General features: G+C 37.6%; 1 protein-coding gene across 3 annotated transcripts in view; it reads left to right on the top strand.

Moving 5' to 3' along the window:
* Nucleotides 1-70: 70 nt before the first annotated feature.
* APPL1 (adaptor protein, phosphotyrosine interacting with PH domain and leucine zipper 1) overlaps nucleotides 71-15685 on the top strand; it is a 35693-nt gene continuing 20078 nt past the window's right edge. For 2 of the 3 annotated variants that reach the window (XM_024556534.3, XM_024556533.3), the window contains exons 1-7: nucleotides 71-229; nucleotides 4519-4617; nucleotides 6292-6351; nucleotides 6867-6938; nucleotides 11531-11618; nucleotides 13098-13139; nucleotides 13927-13985. In XM_024556534.3, the coding sequence (XP_024412302.1) occupies nucleotides 176-229; nucleotides 4519-4617; nucleotides 6292-6351; nucleotides 6867-6938; nucleotides 11531-11618; nucleotides 13098-13139; nucleotides 13927-13985 (474 nt within the window). In that variant the 5' untranslated portion in view covers nucleotides 71-175. The remainder of the gene's footprint in view (nucleotides 230-4518; nucleotides 4618-6291; nucleotides 6352-6866; nucleotides 6939-11530; nucleotides 11619-13097; nucleotides 13140-13926; nucleotides 13986-15685) is intronic. The other variant, XM_045192216.2, reaches the window with a different exon arrangement.

Below are 15685 nucleotides of genomic sequence, written 5' to 3'. Positions count from 1 at the left end.
GCGCCGGGAGGCGGAGCAGCGAGACCAGGGGGGCGGGATTTCCCGCCTGACCGCCTGGCTCTTGGCTGGGTCTGCGCGGGCGGGGACGGCGGCCGAGCCTGCGAGAGAGGGTGGGTGGGAGTGGAGGGCTGTGGGCAGCCGCCGCGTCTCCAGCCGCTGCCCTCCCTCTGCCACGATGCCGGGGATCGACAAGCTGCCCATCGAGGAGACGCTGGAGGACAGCCCACAGGTAAGGTGCGGGTGGCGGCGGGCAGCTAGGGAAGGAGCTGGGCGGGCCGACTTCAGGCCTGATGTCGCCGCGCCGCAGGTGCCCGCCCCGGCCCAGGTGGGCGCCGCCGCCCTATGCCCCCACCCGCGGCGTGCGCGCCCAGAGGCACGGCGGCTGGGCCGCGGTCCGCGGCTCGGGTGGGCACGCGCTGTTAGGCCGAGAGCCGCGTGCGGGGTCTAAGGAAGTCGGCGCTCGCCTTCGCTGGTGGGCCCGGTGGTCACGTACATGCGCGGGGCTTTTTTTTTTTTTTTTTTTTTTTTTTTTTTTTTTTTGACGAAAGGTGCGTTCTTATCGCCGTCAAGTGAGGTGATAAATCCAGATCCTGGAATTTTCTCCCCGAAAACCTCTTCGGAGAAAATGCAAGAGAAAGAACTGGATTGACTTATGTGATAATTTCTGTGCAAGCTAGGGAAGAAGGTGGATAGTTTTTCCTGGGGAGATGCTGAGAGACTGTTCACTGGACGGTGTAGTGAGTCATCAGGGAAGCTCGTCTTGGTTCCAGAGTCTCCCCGCTTTGTGTGCCCGGGGTCGTGGCCGTGACTGTAGCCGCTGTCACTCGAGCTGTGCACGGCGTGTAATGGATGGCGCCTTCGCTGCTCCACGAGTGTTTTGCTGCTCCTTGCAGACTTGCCCCTAATAAACTCATCAAAATAAAAGCCCTGTGTTACGTATTTTGCGTGTTGGGAATGATGCTGATGTGATTACTTTAACTTAAGACAATCTAGGAAAACAACCATTTGTTATATTTTTAGTACTGAAGAATGAAATCATCTATATTAAAAGCGTGGTGGGGGCTGTAAATGACATAGAGAAACTTCTTCCTTAAGTCTGTCTTACACAATAATTTAAGCTATTTAAGAACACCTTGGTGTTTGGTTACCACTTAGAATGAAAAAAATGTTCTGAAATGTTCATTTAGAACTACAGTTGCCCGTATTTCACGTGTCTTGGCATTTAATATGGCCTCAAAAGGACAGGAGAAAAGAGGTTAGATCCCCCTTTCCTGGGCTGCATGTCTGCCATGGATTTTGTGCCAAATCGAAATTGGGCTCAGATTGTAGAATTGATTTGTCTTTTTTGTCATGCTGAAAGTTATCTTCACAGGCCACTTGCCTGTTGGTAATGTACTCTTATCAGCCTATACTGATACAAAGAGAAACCCACATCTTGGCTTATTTGACTGCTAGGATAGTCAGTTCAAATTACTGATTTCTGCAGTGTAAAATTACTAGCTGTATTTATTTCAAACATTTTGCAAAAGTTTTGTGGGCTGTATTGGTCAGGTGCACTCTGTCCTTTTACTTTTTTATTATCTAAGATTCAACAGGTTGCCTTACTACTCTTTTACTGGCTTGATTTTTATAGCCCATAAAGATGGTACACAGCTCAAGATGGGTTGTACAGTGAGTGCCCTAGCCATGACTCGTGAGAAGGATATAATCTCTTGGCTCATTTCTTGAACTTTACACATAGTTAGTTTACAACCTGAACATTAGTTTTCTCTCTATTTTTTTACAAGAATATGCTACATTAGTATTAGTTTTACAGTAATTTTTAATGAAATATCCATATTGATACTTCATTTTCTAAAAGTAATATCAGTAGTCTTGAACTAGATAACATTTATTTGGGACAGTTAGTTGGTGACAACTGGAATTTGGAAAGGAAAGACACTTGGGGGTAATTCTTAGGGAGAACCTGTGGCAGAATGGAAAGCCCTGGATCTAGGATTCAGGATATAAAGGTTTTAATCTTTACTACCACTTAGTCCCTTCAGCTTCAGGGCAAATTACTCAACTTCTCTGAACCACTGCTGTTATAGATAGTAAATGTTTTTATTTAATATTTACTTCAGAAAAATTGGAAGTACAGAAAGAAAAGCAGTTATGGGCCATGTACCCAATAGCAAACCTTCTTAACCTTGTTTGCTTTCTTTTTTCTGATTTTTTACTTACACATTTTAATATAATTGAGATGATATCATACATACAATTTTTTGGCTTTTAATTTAACATTATGGCTTAAGTACTTTCACATATTACATTCTGAATAAAAGAATTTAAAGGCTGCATGTTTCCTTAACTGACTTAACAGTTGTCCTATTGGACTTTCAGAGTTTTTTCCCCCAAATTTTGCTTTTGTATATAGAGCTGAGATTCATGCTTTTAGGCGTAAATTTTTGTTTTTATTTGGACTGTTTAGGATAGAGTCCAAGAAGCTAAGTAACAAAGGGTATGGAAACTTTTAAAGCTCCTGATAATAAGTTTTTATTAGATCATTTGGTTCTAATCATTTTTAAATAGCCTGCCAGTTGCCATGTAAAAATATTAGAGCCAAGGAGTCATGAAAGACTACCCTGAATTAGTTATTCTTTTTTTAGCTTTGATTTATAGAAACTATTAAAATAGGGAGGAATCTGCAAGTTCAAATCCAGCAGATCAAACATAAACCTTTTTAGAATCACCATGTCCAAACAACACATTCTGCAAAAGATCATCTATTGAGGCAAAAAATCTTAAAAGACCACTAGATACCTTGTCCATCCTTATATAGTGTTTTGAAAATGAGAAACAAAATGAAACTTCCTAATTAGTAAGAACAGATATGATCTTTAAAAAATAATTGATTTTATATATAGATAAATATCTTATTAATGATTATTCATCCATTCTAGAACTGTGAAGACAAACTCCAATCACAAATGGTGGCTTCTTTCTTTGTTATAATATGAAAATGTGTCATAAATTATTATACATTTTTTCCTCACTTTTTCACATCTCCGTTATCTATTGTAGAGTCCCCTTCAGCTGGTGATGTTTTACTTGTAATTGCCTGCCAATGTACACACTTGGTTGTTTTCTTCTAGTAGCATAACTGGCCAAGTACAACCTCTCAGTGTTCGCCCAACAAATCAATGTAACAACAACTTGAAGCATTATCAGTCCTGTTTGAAAGTATTCCTTTGACACCTTGTGAGATGAAGCAAGTGCCACCATCAAAACTTGCTGAGCCTTGGTTGGGTGGCTTAGTTGATTCTAGCATCATCCCCATACACCAAGGTTGTGGGTTCAATCCCCTGTCAGGGCACATACAAGAATTAACCAATGAATGCATGAATAAATGGAACAGCAAATCAGTGTGTTTCTCTCCCCCTCCCTCCCCCTTCCTTTCTCTTTCTATAATCAATACATAAAATTTTAAAAATATTGCAGAATGGGAACTGATGACAATATTTGTAAGAAAATGCAGCGTGGAGTAGAAGGTTTACAGTTGTTCTTATGTAAAATACAATAATTAATAAGTAATAATACAAAATAAACTTTCACATACAACTATAAACTTACTTTCGCTCCACCCCGTACTGGGGACAAAGGTGGAGTGCTTCTAACGAATATTTGTCATCTCATGGCACAGAATAATACTGGATGAGAAAATGTGGACATTGATAACTCGTGTCAAAAAGTGACTCACAAGAGTTAACTGAAGAAATTTTAGGATTACATTAAACTTAATGCTGCTTGTGTTTTCCTTTTTATGTTTATATGGGCATTATATATAAAATTCTGTCTAACAAGATTTCTCGCTGCTTTTCTTATCATATCTTAAAATAGCACTTTGAGAGGTGGGAGTAGGGCACTAGAGCTAGGAAATAAAAAGGTTCCGTCAGATCTAAGTCTCTGGGGCATGGGAAAGTAGAGGACTGAGAATGTGGACTTTGTATACTGGCATAATGATTTTGTTCTTAAAATGAAACCATGTTCACTTAGCTTCCTTTTCTGAAAATAGGAAGCTAAGGAATAAATTGATTTTTTTAAAGCCAACTTTTTTTAAAATTGATTTTTTTAGACAGAGAGAAACATTAATTTGTTGTTCCACTTACTTATGTATTCATTGGTTGATTTTTGTATGTTTCCTGACAGGGGATCAAACCCACTACCTTATACTGTTAATCTAGCCTTGAACATTTCTATTGATTTGTCTTAGTTTAATTACAGACATTTTACTTCATAAAAATATATCTTTGGTGTTTCTCCTAAGGTTCATGTGATATATTTGGAAAATCCCTCTATGAAGTGAAACTGAGAACTAAAGAATCCTAAAATCTTAGTATTACTATCAAAAGAGAGAAAGTATATTAAAACTTAGATTAATTAGAGCTCTAATATTCTATGATTTTTCTTTCCTTTAGAAAAAATTCCATTTGATTTATATAATGGTTAATATAAACTTACTGCTTTTATTTTATACAGACAAGGTCTTTACTCGGTGTATTTGAAGAAGATGCTACAGCTATTTCCAACTATATGAACCAATTGTATCAAGCTATGCATCGGATTTATGATGCACAGGTAAAAAGTTAAAGACTGACTCACTGCTTTTTAAAAATGAATCTTTAGTCCTGGCTCTAGAAGTTGGTTGGAGCATCCTCCCGTGCACCAGAAGGTTGATGGTTCAATTCCCAGTCAGGGCACATGCCTAGTTTGTGGATTGATCCCATTGGAGCCTGGTCGGTACCCATATGGGAGGCTGGAGACTGATGGTTCTCTGTCACATCATTGTCTCTCTCTCTCTCTCTCTCTCTCTCTCTTTCTTTCTCTCTCTCTCTCTCTCCCCCTCCCCCTCCCCCTCCCTCCCTCCCTCCCTCCCTCCCTCCCTCCCTCCCTCCCTCTCTCCCTCCCTCCCTCCCTCCCTCCCTCTCTCCCTCTCTCCCTCCCTCCCTCCCTCCCTCCCTCTCTCCCCCTTCCTCTCTCTCTAAAATCAATGAACATATTTCTATTCAGAAAAAAAAATGAACCTTTAAGCCCATGAGGACAGAGATAACTGTCTGTCTTGTTTAGTGGTTCCTACCCCTGACCCGGGCTCATAGTAATAAGTACTTGTTGAATGGATGAATGAACATTAAGTATTTTGTATTACAGAGCTCACATTTCAATCACTAATGTATAGTTTGTAGTAGCACAGAAATTAAGAAGATTGAAGCATCCTGCCCTTTCTCCTCAAACCCAGTAAGGACTTTCTTAATTGAAACTTACTGATAATGACCTTTGCCTAAGATTTGTCTGGAAATCCCATGTTGTCACCCATTTTCCCTAACCATGCTTTTAATCTTATGGAATATTTCCTCCCCTTTTTGAGCAGAGGATTTGAAAGAAATTTCCTTTTATCTAGTTCATAGAAGGTCATAAAAATTAGATGTAGCTGTAGAGCACAGGAGATGAATTTAAGAAAATAGAAATGACTAGATTTTTTGTTGAACAAGAACAAGATTTGAGGCTTTGTTTATGAAACTTAATTGTAAGCATTAACAACAACGTGGATTCTATAATAAACTTTCTTTGGGATTAATTAAGTATACTCATTTTTTTTCCTTTCTAATTTTCTCTCCTTTCTGGACTCACATTTTCAATATGTACTTAAAAGTTGTTGTGATAGTTGTTTTGTTTTTTTTTCTTCTGATTGGTCTCTCAGGATTTGATTTCTGACCACATTGATATGTAAAAGAAATGGGTTTTTTTAGTCATTATAGTCATCACTGAAGAAAAACCCTTTTAAATTAAAAAAGTATTTCCTTCATATGGCTCTGTTGCTATATTTTATGACTGGGTGGACCACATTTTGGTTCTTTGTTGTTAAATGCTTATCTTGGTCTAGTAACAGCATCTAGAGAGAGGGATAATAAGTTGCCATTGTAGAATCTCTTAAGATTTTGCTAAGATATGTACAGTTTACTTCTAGCTCTAACACTTTAACAATATTTAATTTAATGCTTAATTTTATTAGTTAAAAACAAGCAAACACTAGGAACACTGCTGAATTCCTTGATGGTGTGTACTTCATGGTTTGAGTATCCCTTTAAGTTGCTTTAATGGTAATTCCCTTTCCCTTGATTTAGTGAGGGGTTTAGAGAACATTTTGTACCGTGTTTATGTTAAGTGATAAATAAAAGTGGCGTAGGTATCTTCAGTTAAAACTTCTTTCTTATCAGTAATATTGTGTAAATTTGAATTAATCTTTTTTTATAGAATGAGTTAAGTGCAGCAACACACCTGACTTCAAAACTTTTAAAAGAATATGAAAAACAGGTACTGTATATGAAAGTTTTAATTTAAAAAGCATAATTTAAAATATGCAGTGATACAGTATTTGTGTAGCTAAGTAGAGTTTCTCAGTCCTAAGCTTTTTTGAATTCACGAAAGTTAATTTTGATATGCCATTGAAATTCCATTGTAGTATATATCTACTTTTAATGATTTAACATTAGATACAGAGGTTATCTAATTTATCTCTCCTTTCTACAAGTGAGGAAACTGAGGCTTGCTTAAGTTACACAGCCGGTTATTGGAGGAATTAGAGCTAAACACCAAATCTTTGAACTAGTATGGCATCATTTCTATATACCATGTTAATCGATTGCTTAGCAATATTTTCATTAATGTTTACTAATTATATGAATTATATTGTTTTATTAAAATATTTTTAGAGCTTATTCAAAATTTTAAAGTTTTCTGAAGTTATGTAAGGACTTGAAATTATAATGTCATTCACAGAAGACATAGAGCATTGGCCCTTTGCCTTATCTCTGTTTCTCACCTTTCAGCGTTTTCCATTGGGGGGTGATGATGAAGTTATGAGCTCTACTTTGCAACAATTTTCAAAAGTTATAGATGAGGTAAGTGCTTATTTTATTTTGCTTGAATAAGTCATTTTATAATTAAGTTAATTTGAGTTGTTTAGCTTTTATTGGGAACTTTTATTATGATTATATGAGTAAGTTATTATTAATAAAAGATTACTACTATATAAGAAGGACCTTATTTCCACATCTTGGTGGTTGTCTTGTAAAAACAATATCTTCTTTGTCTGATTAAAACAAATTGTTTTCAAACGACGAACTTACAGACATACTCTCCCAGTCCGTGTAGCAGTCAGTTGTTCGCTGTCTTATTTGATACACATGGGGAGAAAAGAGTTCAATGTGAGCCATCCCTAGGCTCTTTATGGTTTCTCTTTTTTGCTATCAGGCAACATTTTACCATTCATTTCATTAATCCTTCCATTCCAGACAGTGTCAACCTTTAATTTCTCTAGTCTCAATACAAATCACTTAGAAAGAACCTGGAAGTTAGGAGGGAGAAGGATGGTGAGAGATGTTTGGAGAGTCTGTATAACTGTTCTCTATCAGTTCAGTAAAAGCTCTTTCACATGCATCATTAGATAGTTCTGTCTTTTCTAGTCTTATAACTGGAAAAGTAATTTTTTGAAATATCTTAATAATTTATTATAGCAAAATATTGTTTGGCAGATCAATATAAAGAAATATTTACAGGAAATGGAATTTTTTTATTGTGGTTTAATATACATAATAACATAAAATTTACCACTGGTGACATTTAGTACATTGACAGTGTTGTGCAACCATCAGCACTTAGGTTTTAGAACACTTTTAACATCATCCCAAAGGAAACCCCGTGCCCATTAAGCAGTCACTTCTTACTCCTCCCTCACCTCAGCTTCTGGCAACCATACATCTGCTTTCTGTTTGTATGCATTTGCCTGTTTTGAATATTTCATATAAATGGGCTCATACAATTTGTAGATGTTTATGTTTGTCTTCTTTCACTTAGAAAGTGAACCATTCACTTTCAAGGTTCATCCATGTTGTAGCATTTATCAGATTTCCTTTTTTGACTAAACAAAATTCCATTGTATGAACATATTACATTATGTTTATCAATTTGTCAGTTGATGGACATTTGGGTTGTTTTCCACCGTTTGGCTAATGCAAATAGTATTGCAGTGGGCATTTATATACAAGTTTTTGGAGTTTTTTTTTTATACCAGTTTTCATTTCTTTTGAGTATGTACCATGGAGTGGGGTTGTTGAATTATACGGTAATTTTATGTTTAAGGGTTTTTTTTATGTTTTATAACTTTAAAAATATATATATTTTATTGATTATCCTATTATAGTTGTCCCATTTTCCCCCTTTATTCCCCTCCACCCTGCACATTCCCCACCTTTAGTTCATGTCCATGGGTCATATATATAAGTTCTTTGGCTTCTACATTTCCTATACTATTCTTAACCTCCCCCCGTCTGTCTTCTACCTACCATTTATGCTACTTATTCTCTGTACCTTTTCCCCCTCTCTCCCCACCCATTCCCCCGCTGATAACCCTCCCTGTGATCTCCATTTCTGTGATTCTGTTCCTATTCTAGTTGTTTGCTTAGTTTGTTTTTGTTTTAGGTTCGGTTGTTAATAACTTTGAGTTATCATTTACTGTTCATATTTTTTATCTTCTTCTTCTTAGATAAGTCCCTTTAACATTTCCTAGAATAAGGGCTTGGTGGTGATGAAATCCTTGAACTTGACCTTGTCTGTGAAGCACTTCATCTGCCCTTCCATTCTAAATGATAGCTTTGCTGGATAGAGTAATCTTGGATGTAGGTCCTTGCCTTTCATGACTTGGAATACTTCTTTCCAGCCCCTTCTTGCCTGTAAGGTCTCTTTTGAGAAATCAGCTAATAATCTTATGGGAACTCCTTTGTAGGTAACTATCTCCTTTTTTCTCTTGCTGCTTTTAAGATTCTTTCCTTATCTTTAATCTTGGGTAATGTAATTATGATGTGCCTTGGTGTGTGCTTCCTTAGGTCCAGCTTCTTTGGGACTCTCTGAGCTTCCTGGACTTCCTGGAAGTCTATTTCCTTTGCCAGGTTGGGGAAGTTCTCCTTCATTATTTGTTCAAATAAGTTTTCAACTTCTTGGTCTTGCTCTTCTCCTTCTGGAACCCCTATGATTCAGATGTCCTGAATTCAGATGTTTAAAGATGTCCTGGAGGTTCCTAAGGCTCTCTTCATGTTTTTGAATTCTTGTTTCTTCATTCTGTTCTGGTTGAATGTTTCTTTCTTCCTTCTGGTCCACACTGTTGATTTTAGTCCCAGTTTCCTTCCCGTCACTGTTGGTTCCCTGTACATTTTCCTTTATTTCATTTAGTATAGCTTTCATTTTTTCATCTAATTTGCAACCATATTCAGGTCAATTCTGTGAGCATCTTGATAACCAGTTTTTTGAACTGTGCATCTGATAGGTTGGCTATCTTTTCATTGCTTAGTTGTATTTTTTCTGGAGCTTTGATCTGTTCTTTCATTTGGGCTATTTTTTTGTCTTGGTGTGCCTGTTATGTACAAAGGGGTGGAGCCTTAGGTGTTCACCAGGCAGGGCAACCCACGTGGCTGCAATGTGACACTGTATGTGGGGGAGGAGCTCGAGAGGGATCAATGCTGCTTGCTCCACTCTCTGCCGGTTTTCAGTCACTTCCCCTACTACCCACAATCAAATTGGGCCCATCTGCTGCTGATTCCCGGGTGGGTGGGCTTGTGTACATTCTAGCACCCTGTTGGTCTCTCTGAGGAACTCTCTTGTGAGGCTGGGAGTTTCTCCCACTGCTGCCTCAGCCCCCACAGGTGTTTTCAATCAGAGGTTTGAGACTTTACTTCCCAGTGCTGGAACCCTGGGTTAAGGGGTCTGTCTCACTACCCAGTTGTTCCTCCCAGTTTATCTGCATGCAAATGTGGGACAGCCCAGTCTGCAATCCACCGCCTCCCTGGGTCCGCCAGCCACTGCCTTACCCGCCCTGGTCCTCTAGCTGCTACCTTGCCACGAGTCTCTGCCACTCCTGCTGGTCTGGATGAATGTTTCTTCTTTAACTGCTTTGTTGTGGGACATCCATACAGTTCGATTTTCTCTCACTTCTGGTTGTTTTTTGTTTTTAAATTTGTTGTTGCCCTTCTTTTGGTTGTGTGAGGAGGTACAGCATGTCTACCTATGCCTCCATCTTGGCCGGATGTCTATAACTTCTAATAGGTGAGCTATTTTAATACAGTGCTCTGGTATCACCACTTATAAACATTCTAGCATGAAAAAACGCACTCCTTTTTACTTCCTGAGTGCTCCCAGACAGGTCACCATACCTGGCTGTAAGGTGAAGAAGGAAGCAATGCTGGTCTGCTGAACGCCTGTAGATGGAGTTGTTTGAGTAAAAGAGATCTTAGCCTTTCTCTCTTCAGGAAAGAGTGTTAGCATTCTGGTGCTTGACTTGATTAAATGTGACTAGGGGTTTCTCTAGAGCCAGGGGCTGATGACTTCTGCTGTGGGACTTGGCAAATTCGCCAGATCTATGTTTAATGTTTTTAGGTACCACCAACTGTTTTCCACAGCTTCTGCACAGTTTTACATTCCGGCCAGTAATGTAGGAGCGTTCCAGTTTCTCTACATTTTCACTAACACTTGTTATTTTCATTTATGTTTTTATTGTAGCCTTCAAACTGGGTGTGAAATGGAATCTCATCATAGTTTTGATGTGCATTTTCCTGATGGCTGATGGTATTGAGCATCTTTTCCTGTGCTAATTGGCCATTTGTATATTTTTGATGAAGTGTCTATTCAGCTCTTTGCCCATTTTTTAAATTGGGTTATTTGTCTTTTATTACTGAGTTTAAGGTTTCTTTATTCTAGATACAAGTTCCTTATTAGATATGTGATTAGCAAATATTTTCTTCCATTCTGTGAATTATCTTTTTTAAGAATTTATTTATATTTTTAGAGAGAGAGGAAGGGAGGGGGAGAGGGAGAGAAACATTGATGAGTCGCCCCTCATACGCCCCCAACAAGGGACCTGACCAGCAACCCAGGCATGTGCCCCGACTAGGACTCAAACCAGAGACCCTTCAGTTCACAGGCTGGCTGGCACTCAACCCACTGAGCCACACAAGACAGGGCTGCATTATCTTTTTACTTTTATTTAGTTATTGATTGATTGATTGATTTTAGAGAGAGAAATACCGATTTTTTGTTCTACTTGTTTATGTATTCATTGGTTGCTTCTTATATTTGTCCTGGGGGAGGATAGAACCTGCAACCTTGGCTTTTTGGGATGGTGCTCTCACCAACTGAGCTACCTGGCCAGGGCCTTACTTTCTTGATAGTATCCTTTGGTGCACAAAAGTTTCAATTCTGATGAAGTTCAGTTTATATTTTCTTTCATTGCTTGTGTGTGTGGTGTCATATCTAAGAAATCACTGCCAAATCCAAGGTTCTCCTGTTCTTCTAAGACTTTTAAATAGAAATTTTGACTATATTTTTAATTATATCATAGTTTTAGTGTTATTACCAACACCTTTTTACTAGATTTTATTTAATTTACACTTAACACTGGTTAAATGTCTCTGTTATTTGGCCTTTTTGGTTTTTCTTTTACTAGCTTAGCTCTTGCCATGCAGTACTCTCAACGCAGCTTGCTGATGCCATGATGTTCCCCATTACCCAGTTTAAAGAAAGAGATCTGAAAGGTACTGAAGTCAAGCTTCTGTTTACTTTCATTAGCAGTCAGAAGATCAGCGCCTGTAAAATGCATATTACTCTATATCTTAACCATTTCTCAATACAGATTGTGCCACTTTTACTTTAATTAGTAACTAAACATTTATAGGAGCTCCTGCTAGACATTAAACTAGATACTGAGGAATACCAATATGAATAAGATGTCACTTCACTCAAGAAAGCCTAGAGAAGGATATGGGGTGATTAAACAGATAATTATCATACCGACTCATAATTAGGGAATGAGCAGGGTGTTGTGAGGTATCAGAGGAGGGTGTCAGAAAGGCTTCCTCAAGGGTGTGATGTCAGCATTGAACAATGAAGAGGAGTTTGCCAGGAGAAGAGAGTCATTACTATATTAGAAAGATTAGGAAGCACAAAAGTATGGATTATAGAAATACATAGCTTACTTTGAGAATGACAAGAAATTCGGTGTGGCTGCAATGTTGAATGTGTCGGGCATGGAAGGTAACAAATGTAGAAATAGATTAGTTGGGACTAGATTATGCTAAAGATGTTCAATTTGAGTTTATAACCAAGAGAAGCCAATGGAGGTCTCTAAGAAGTGGAGAGACATAATCCTTTTGCTTTTGCAGGGTGGAATAGAGTGGATTTGATGTGAGAATGGATTAGGAGGTTGTGAGAATCCAGTGAGGTGTGACTACCACCTGAACTGAGACAGTGACAAGGGAGATGGAGATGTGTTTACGGGAGATGTGCTAGAGTGGCAGGAGGTGAGAGTACTGGCACATCTAGCAACCCATGCCTCAAGTCGTTTGTGGTGGGCTTTCCCCCCCATTTAGCATTAGTCAGTGGTAAAATGAGAGTTTTACAGAATTGGCTCTGTTTTCCCAATGTTATAATCTTAGGAAATTATACAGACATTTATAAAATATGTAGATAGAATAAAACATTAAACTAATGTATCAGTGGATGATAAAATATTTAAATTGTAGTGGGATAAAAACAAATGTATTTTAGAGATGGAGTTACATTTGTAGTGGTAATCCTCAAGAATGGTCATTTCAAGGTCAAGTAACAAGATCTGTTTTCTCAGTCTATGGGGACTGAATGTCATAATCTTATTAATAAAATGTTCTTTGTTTCTCATTCAGCATTTGAACTTAATTAGAGTCAATGTCAAAAAATGAATTTAGATTCTGATACTGAGAATATTTGCATATCTTAGGAGGATTTGCAGTGGTTTTAAAATTTGTTTTTGTGACGTATTACTAACTTGTGGCAAGTAGATTTTCTCAAGCTGGTGGTGGTAATGATAGTAAATGTTCCATTGACTAGCTGAAATACAGAATAGCTTTTTCACTTTGAATGTTGAAGTATGAGATATTTGGAGTTTTTATAGCTTGAATGGCAGTTACTGTTTTCTTAACAAAATTTACTGTATTTTATAAATATGCTACACTGAAATTGTTCTTGAACTTTTCCAGAAATATTGACATTAAAGGAAGTGTTTCAGATTGCTAGTAATGGTAAGCTCTTAATACTTTACACAATTATTTCTTTTAATAATGCAACTTTTTATCAACACAGATCTGTGGCCAGATTCTATGCAATAATTGGGAAAAAAATGAACCTAATTAAAAGTTTAAATGAGCCTTATTAATTAATTATTTATTTTTAAAAGATTTTATGTATTTATTTTTAGAGAGAGGGGAAGGAAGGGAGAAAGAGAGGAAGAGAAACATCAATGTGTGGTTGTGTCTTGCGTGCCCTCCACTGGGAACCTGGCCTGCAACCCAGCCATGTGCCCTAACTGGGAATTGAACCAGCGACCCTTTGGTTCACAGGCTTACATTTAATCTAGCCGGGGCTAAATGAGCATTATTTAAATTAGCATTGTTGTTTAAGTTACACTGTTTCACTACAGAAAAATTTAAAGGAAAATTAAATCAAATCTTGTGATTTGCTATGTTCATAATACCTGAAGATACAATATTTTCCCTGCCTTGTTTTCCTGTGTACTCCAAGTTTTCTTTAATGAGCATTTGCTATTTTTATATTAAAAATACTTCTATATACTTTTAGTAAATTGCAGTTTCCTGTGAATTAAATGCTATTACCAATTTAATAAGTAGATACATACTTTAGGGGAAGTTTGGATAAGGGAATATTTGGCTGGAGCGATCATATGGTAAAGAATTCTTATCTTGCTTTACTACATTTGTTGAAAGCTGTACATATGAAGACCATTTAAAGCATTTATAAGTTTTGTGAAGTACTGTTTTATTGTTATTAATAGTCATTTCTGTTTTCCAGATCATGATGCTGCAATTAACAGATACAGCCGATTATCAAAAAAAAGAGAAAATGACAAGGTATGAAACATACTTAACTCCTTCAGTAATGCAGTTAACAACTATTTCATTAGGTGGTCTAGTTTTTCCTGTTTAAAAACTGTAGCCAGCATTTATTTTGTATGTTTTGCTGTATTGCCCTTAGTTTATTTTTTTAAATTTTATTTATTAATTTTAGAGAGAGAAGAAGGGGGAGGGAAGAGACAGAGGGAGAGAGAGAGAATTTGTTGTTCCACATATTTATGCATTCATTGGTTGTTTCTTGTCTGTGCTCTGAGCAGAGATGGAACCCTCCACTTTGGTGTATCAGGATGACGCTCTAACCAACTGAGCTACCTGGCTGGGGCTGCCCTTAGTTTAGTCTTTTTTCCTAATTATTTCAAAGCCTTTCTGATAATTGTTAGTTATCAGATGATTAGTGATTGACTCTTTAAACAAAATACTTTTCTGCTGACAAAATTTTATGAGTAAACCTAACTATTTCAAAAATGTAATTTATCCCCAATATATAACATTGTATCCTTTTGCTTTGTATTTTGATAACATTGTATTTGTTCTGTTATTTGACCCTATATGAAAAAAAGTCTTCTGAGATACAGTAGTTATGCATACATAATCGGTGAAATCCTGTTATGACCTTTCGATTTACAGGGACAAAATACATATGAATTTCTTGATACTTCTTCAAGGAGTTAAATCCAGAAATATTACACTATATTTGAGGACAAATGCATTTGAGTAAAGAACAAATAACAATAAGTTCATGTAGATGCTCCTTAAGGTCATTTCTCTCTCAGTGCCTAATCCAAAGCTCGATGAGTAGGCCTCCACTAGATGCTTGTGTGCGAGGTGATCTCTGTGCCTGGGAGTTTGGCTGCAGGTGTGGGTGGGCACACAGTTACCACCCGTGGGAATCTGTGATTGGGTAGGATTTACTGTGCAACAGCTACTGTGACACAATAAAGGGAATGTTTCTCACATTTCTAATTTTAGTCCACTGATTACTTGATGATATAAATAATAAATACATTTTGAGATCTGTATTACTTTGCTACTTTGCCTTAGAGAAGTAGTTAAAAGCTCTAGATATGAATTTGGTATATTTTACATTGCCTCTGGCTATTATAGGTATTTTTAAAAACATCTTTCACCAATTTCATTTCATTTAAAAATTTAATTGAGCCCTGGCCAGTGTGGCTTGGTTGGAGCATCATCCTGTGCACCCAAAGGTGGAGGAGTTTGATTCCTGGTCAGGGCACATACCTAGGTTGTGGGTTTGATCCCTGATTGGAGCCTGTGCAGGAGGCAACAAATCAATGTTTTACATCAATGTTTCTTTCTCTCTCTCTCTTCCTCACTCTCTAAAATCAATAAACATATTTTAAAAAAAATTTTTTTTTAATTAATTGTGCAGCTACTATATGTTGGGTACCATGGGAGAACAATGTGAATAGGCTCCACTCCTGCCCTCAAAGAGTGGGTAAACCACATTTATGGAAGACTCCCTGTGTGAAGGCATGTGACTGGACTAGATGCCAGAGTACAAGGATGAAGAGAAAGCATGTATTCTGAATTAAGTGCAGTAATAGAATATGTACCAAAACGCTGGGAGAGCACAGAGATTGCAGCAGTCAACTTTGGTGAACTGGGAAAGGTTATACTTGTAGGAGGTGATACTTGCATTGAAGATGAGTGGACCTCACAGGTTTGGGATTGGGGAG

This window comes from Desmodus rotundus, chromosome 8 (genome assembly GCF_022682495.2).
Source record: "Desmodus rotundus isolate HL8 chromosome 8, HLdesRot8A.1, whole genome shotgun sequence".
Lineage (NCBI taxonomy): Eukaryota > Metazoa > Chordata > Mammalia > Chiroptera > Phyllostomidae > Desmodus > Desmodus rotundus.
The sequence above is the reverse complement of the archived record's forward strand: the minus strand, read 5'-3'. Positions and strand labels throughout refer to the sequence as shown.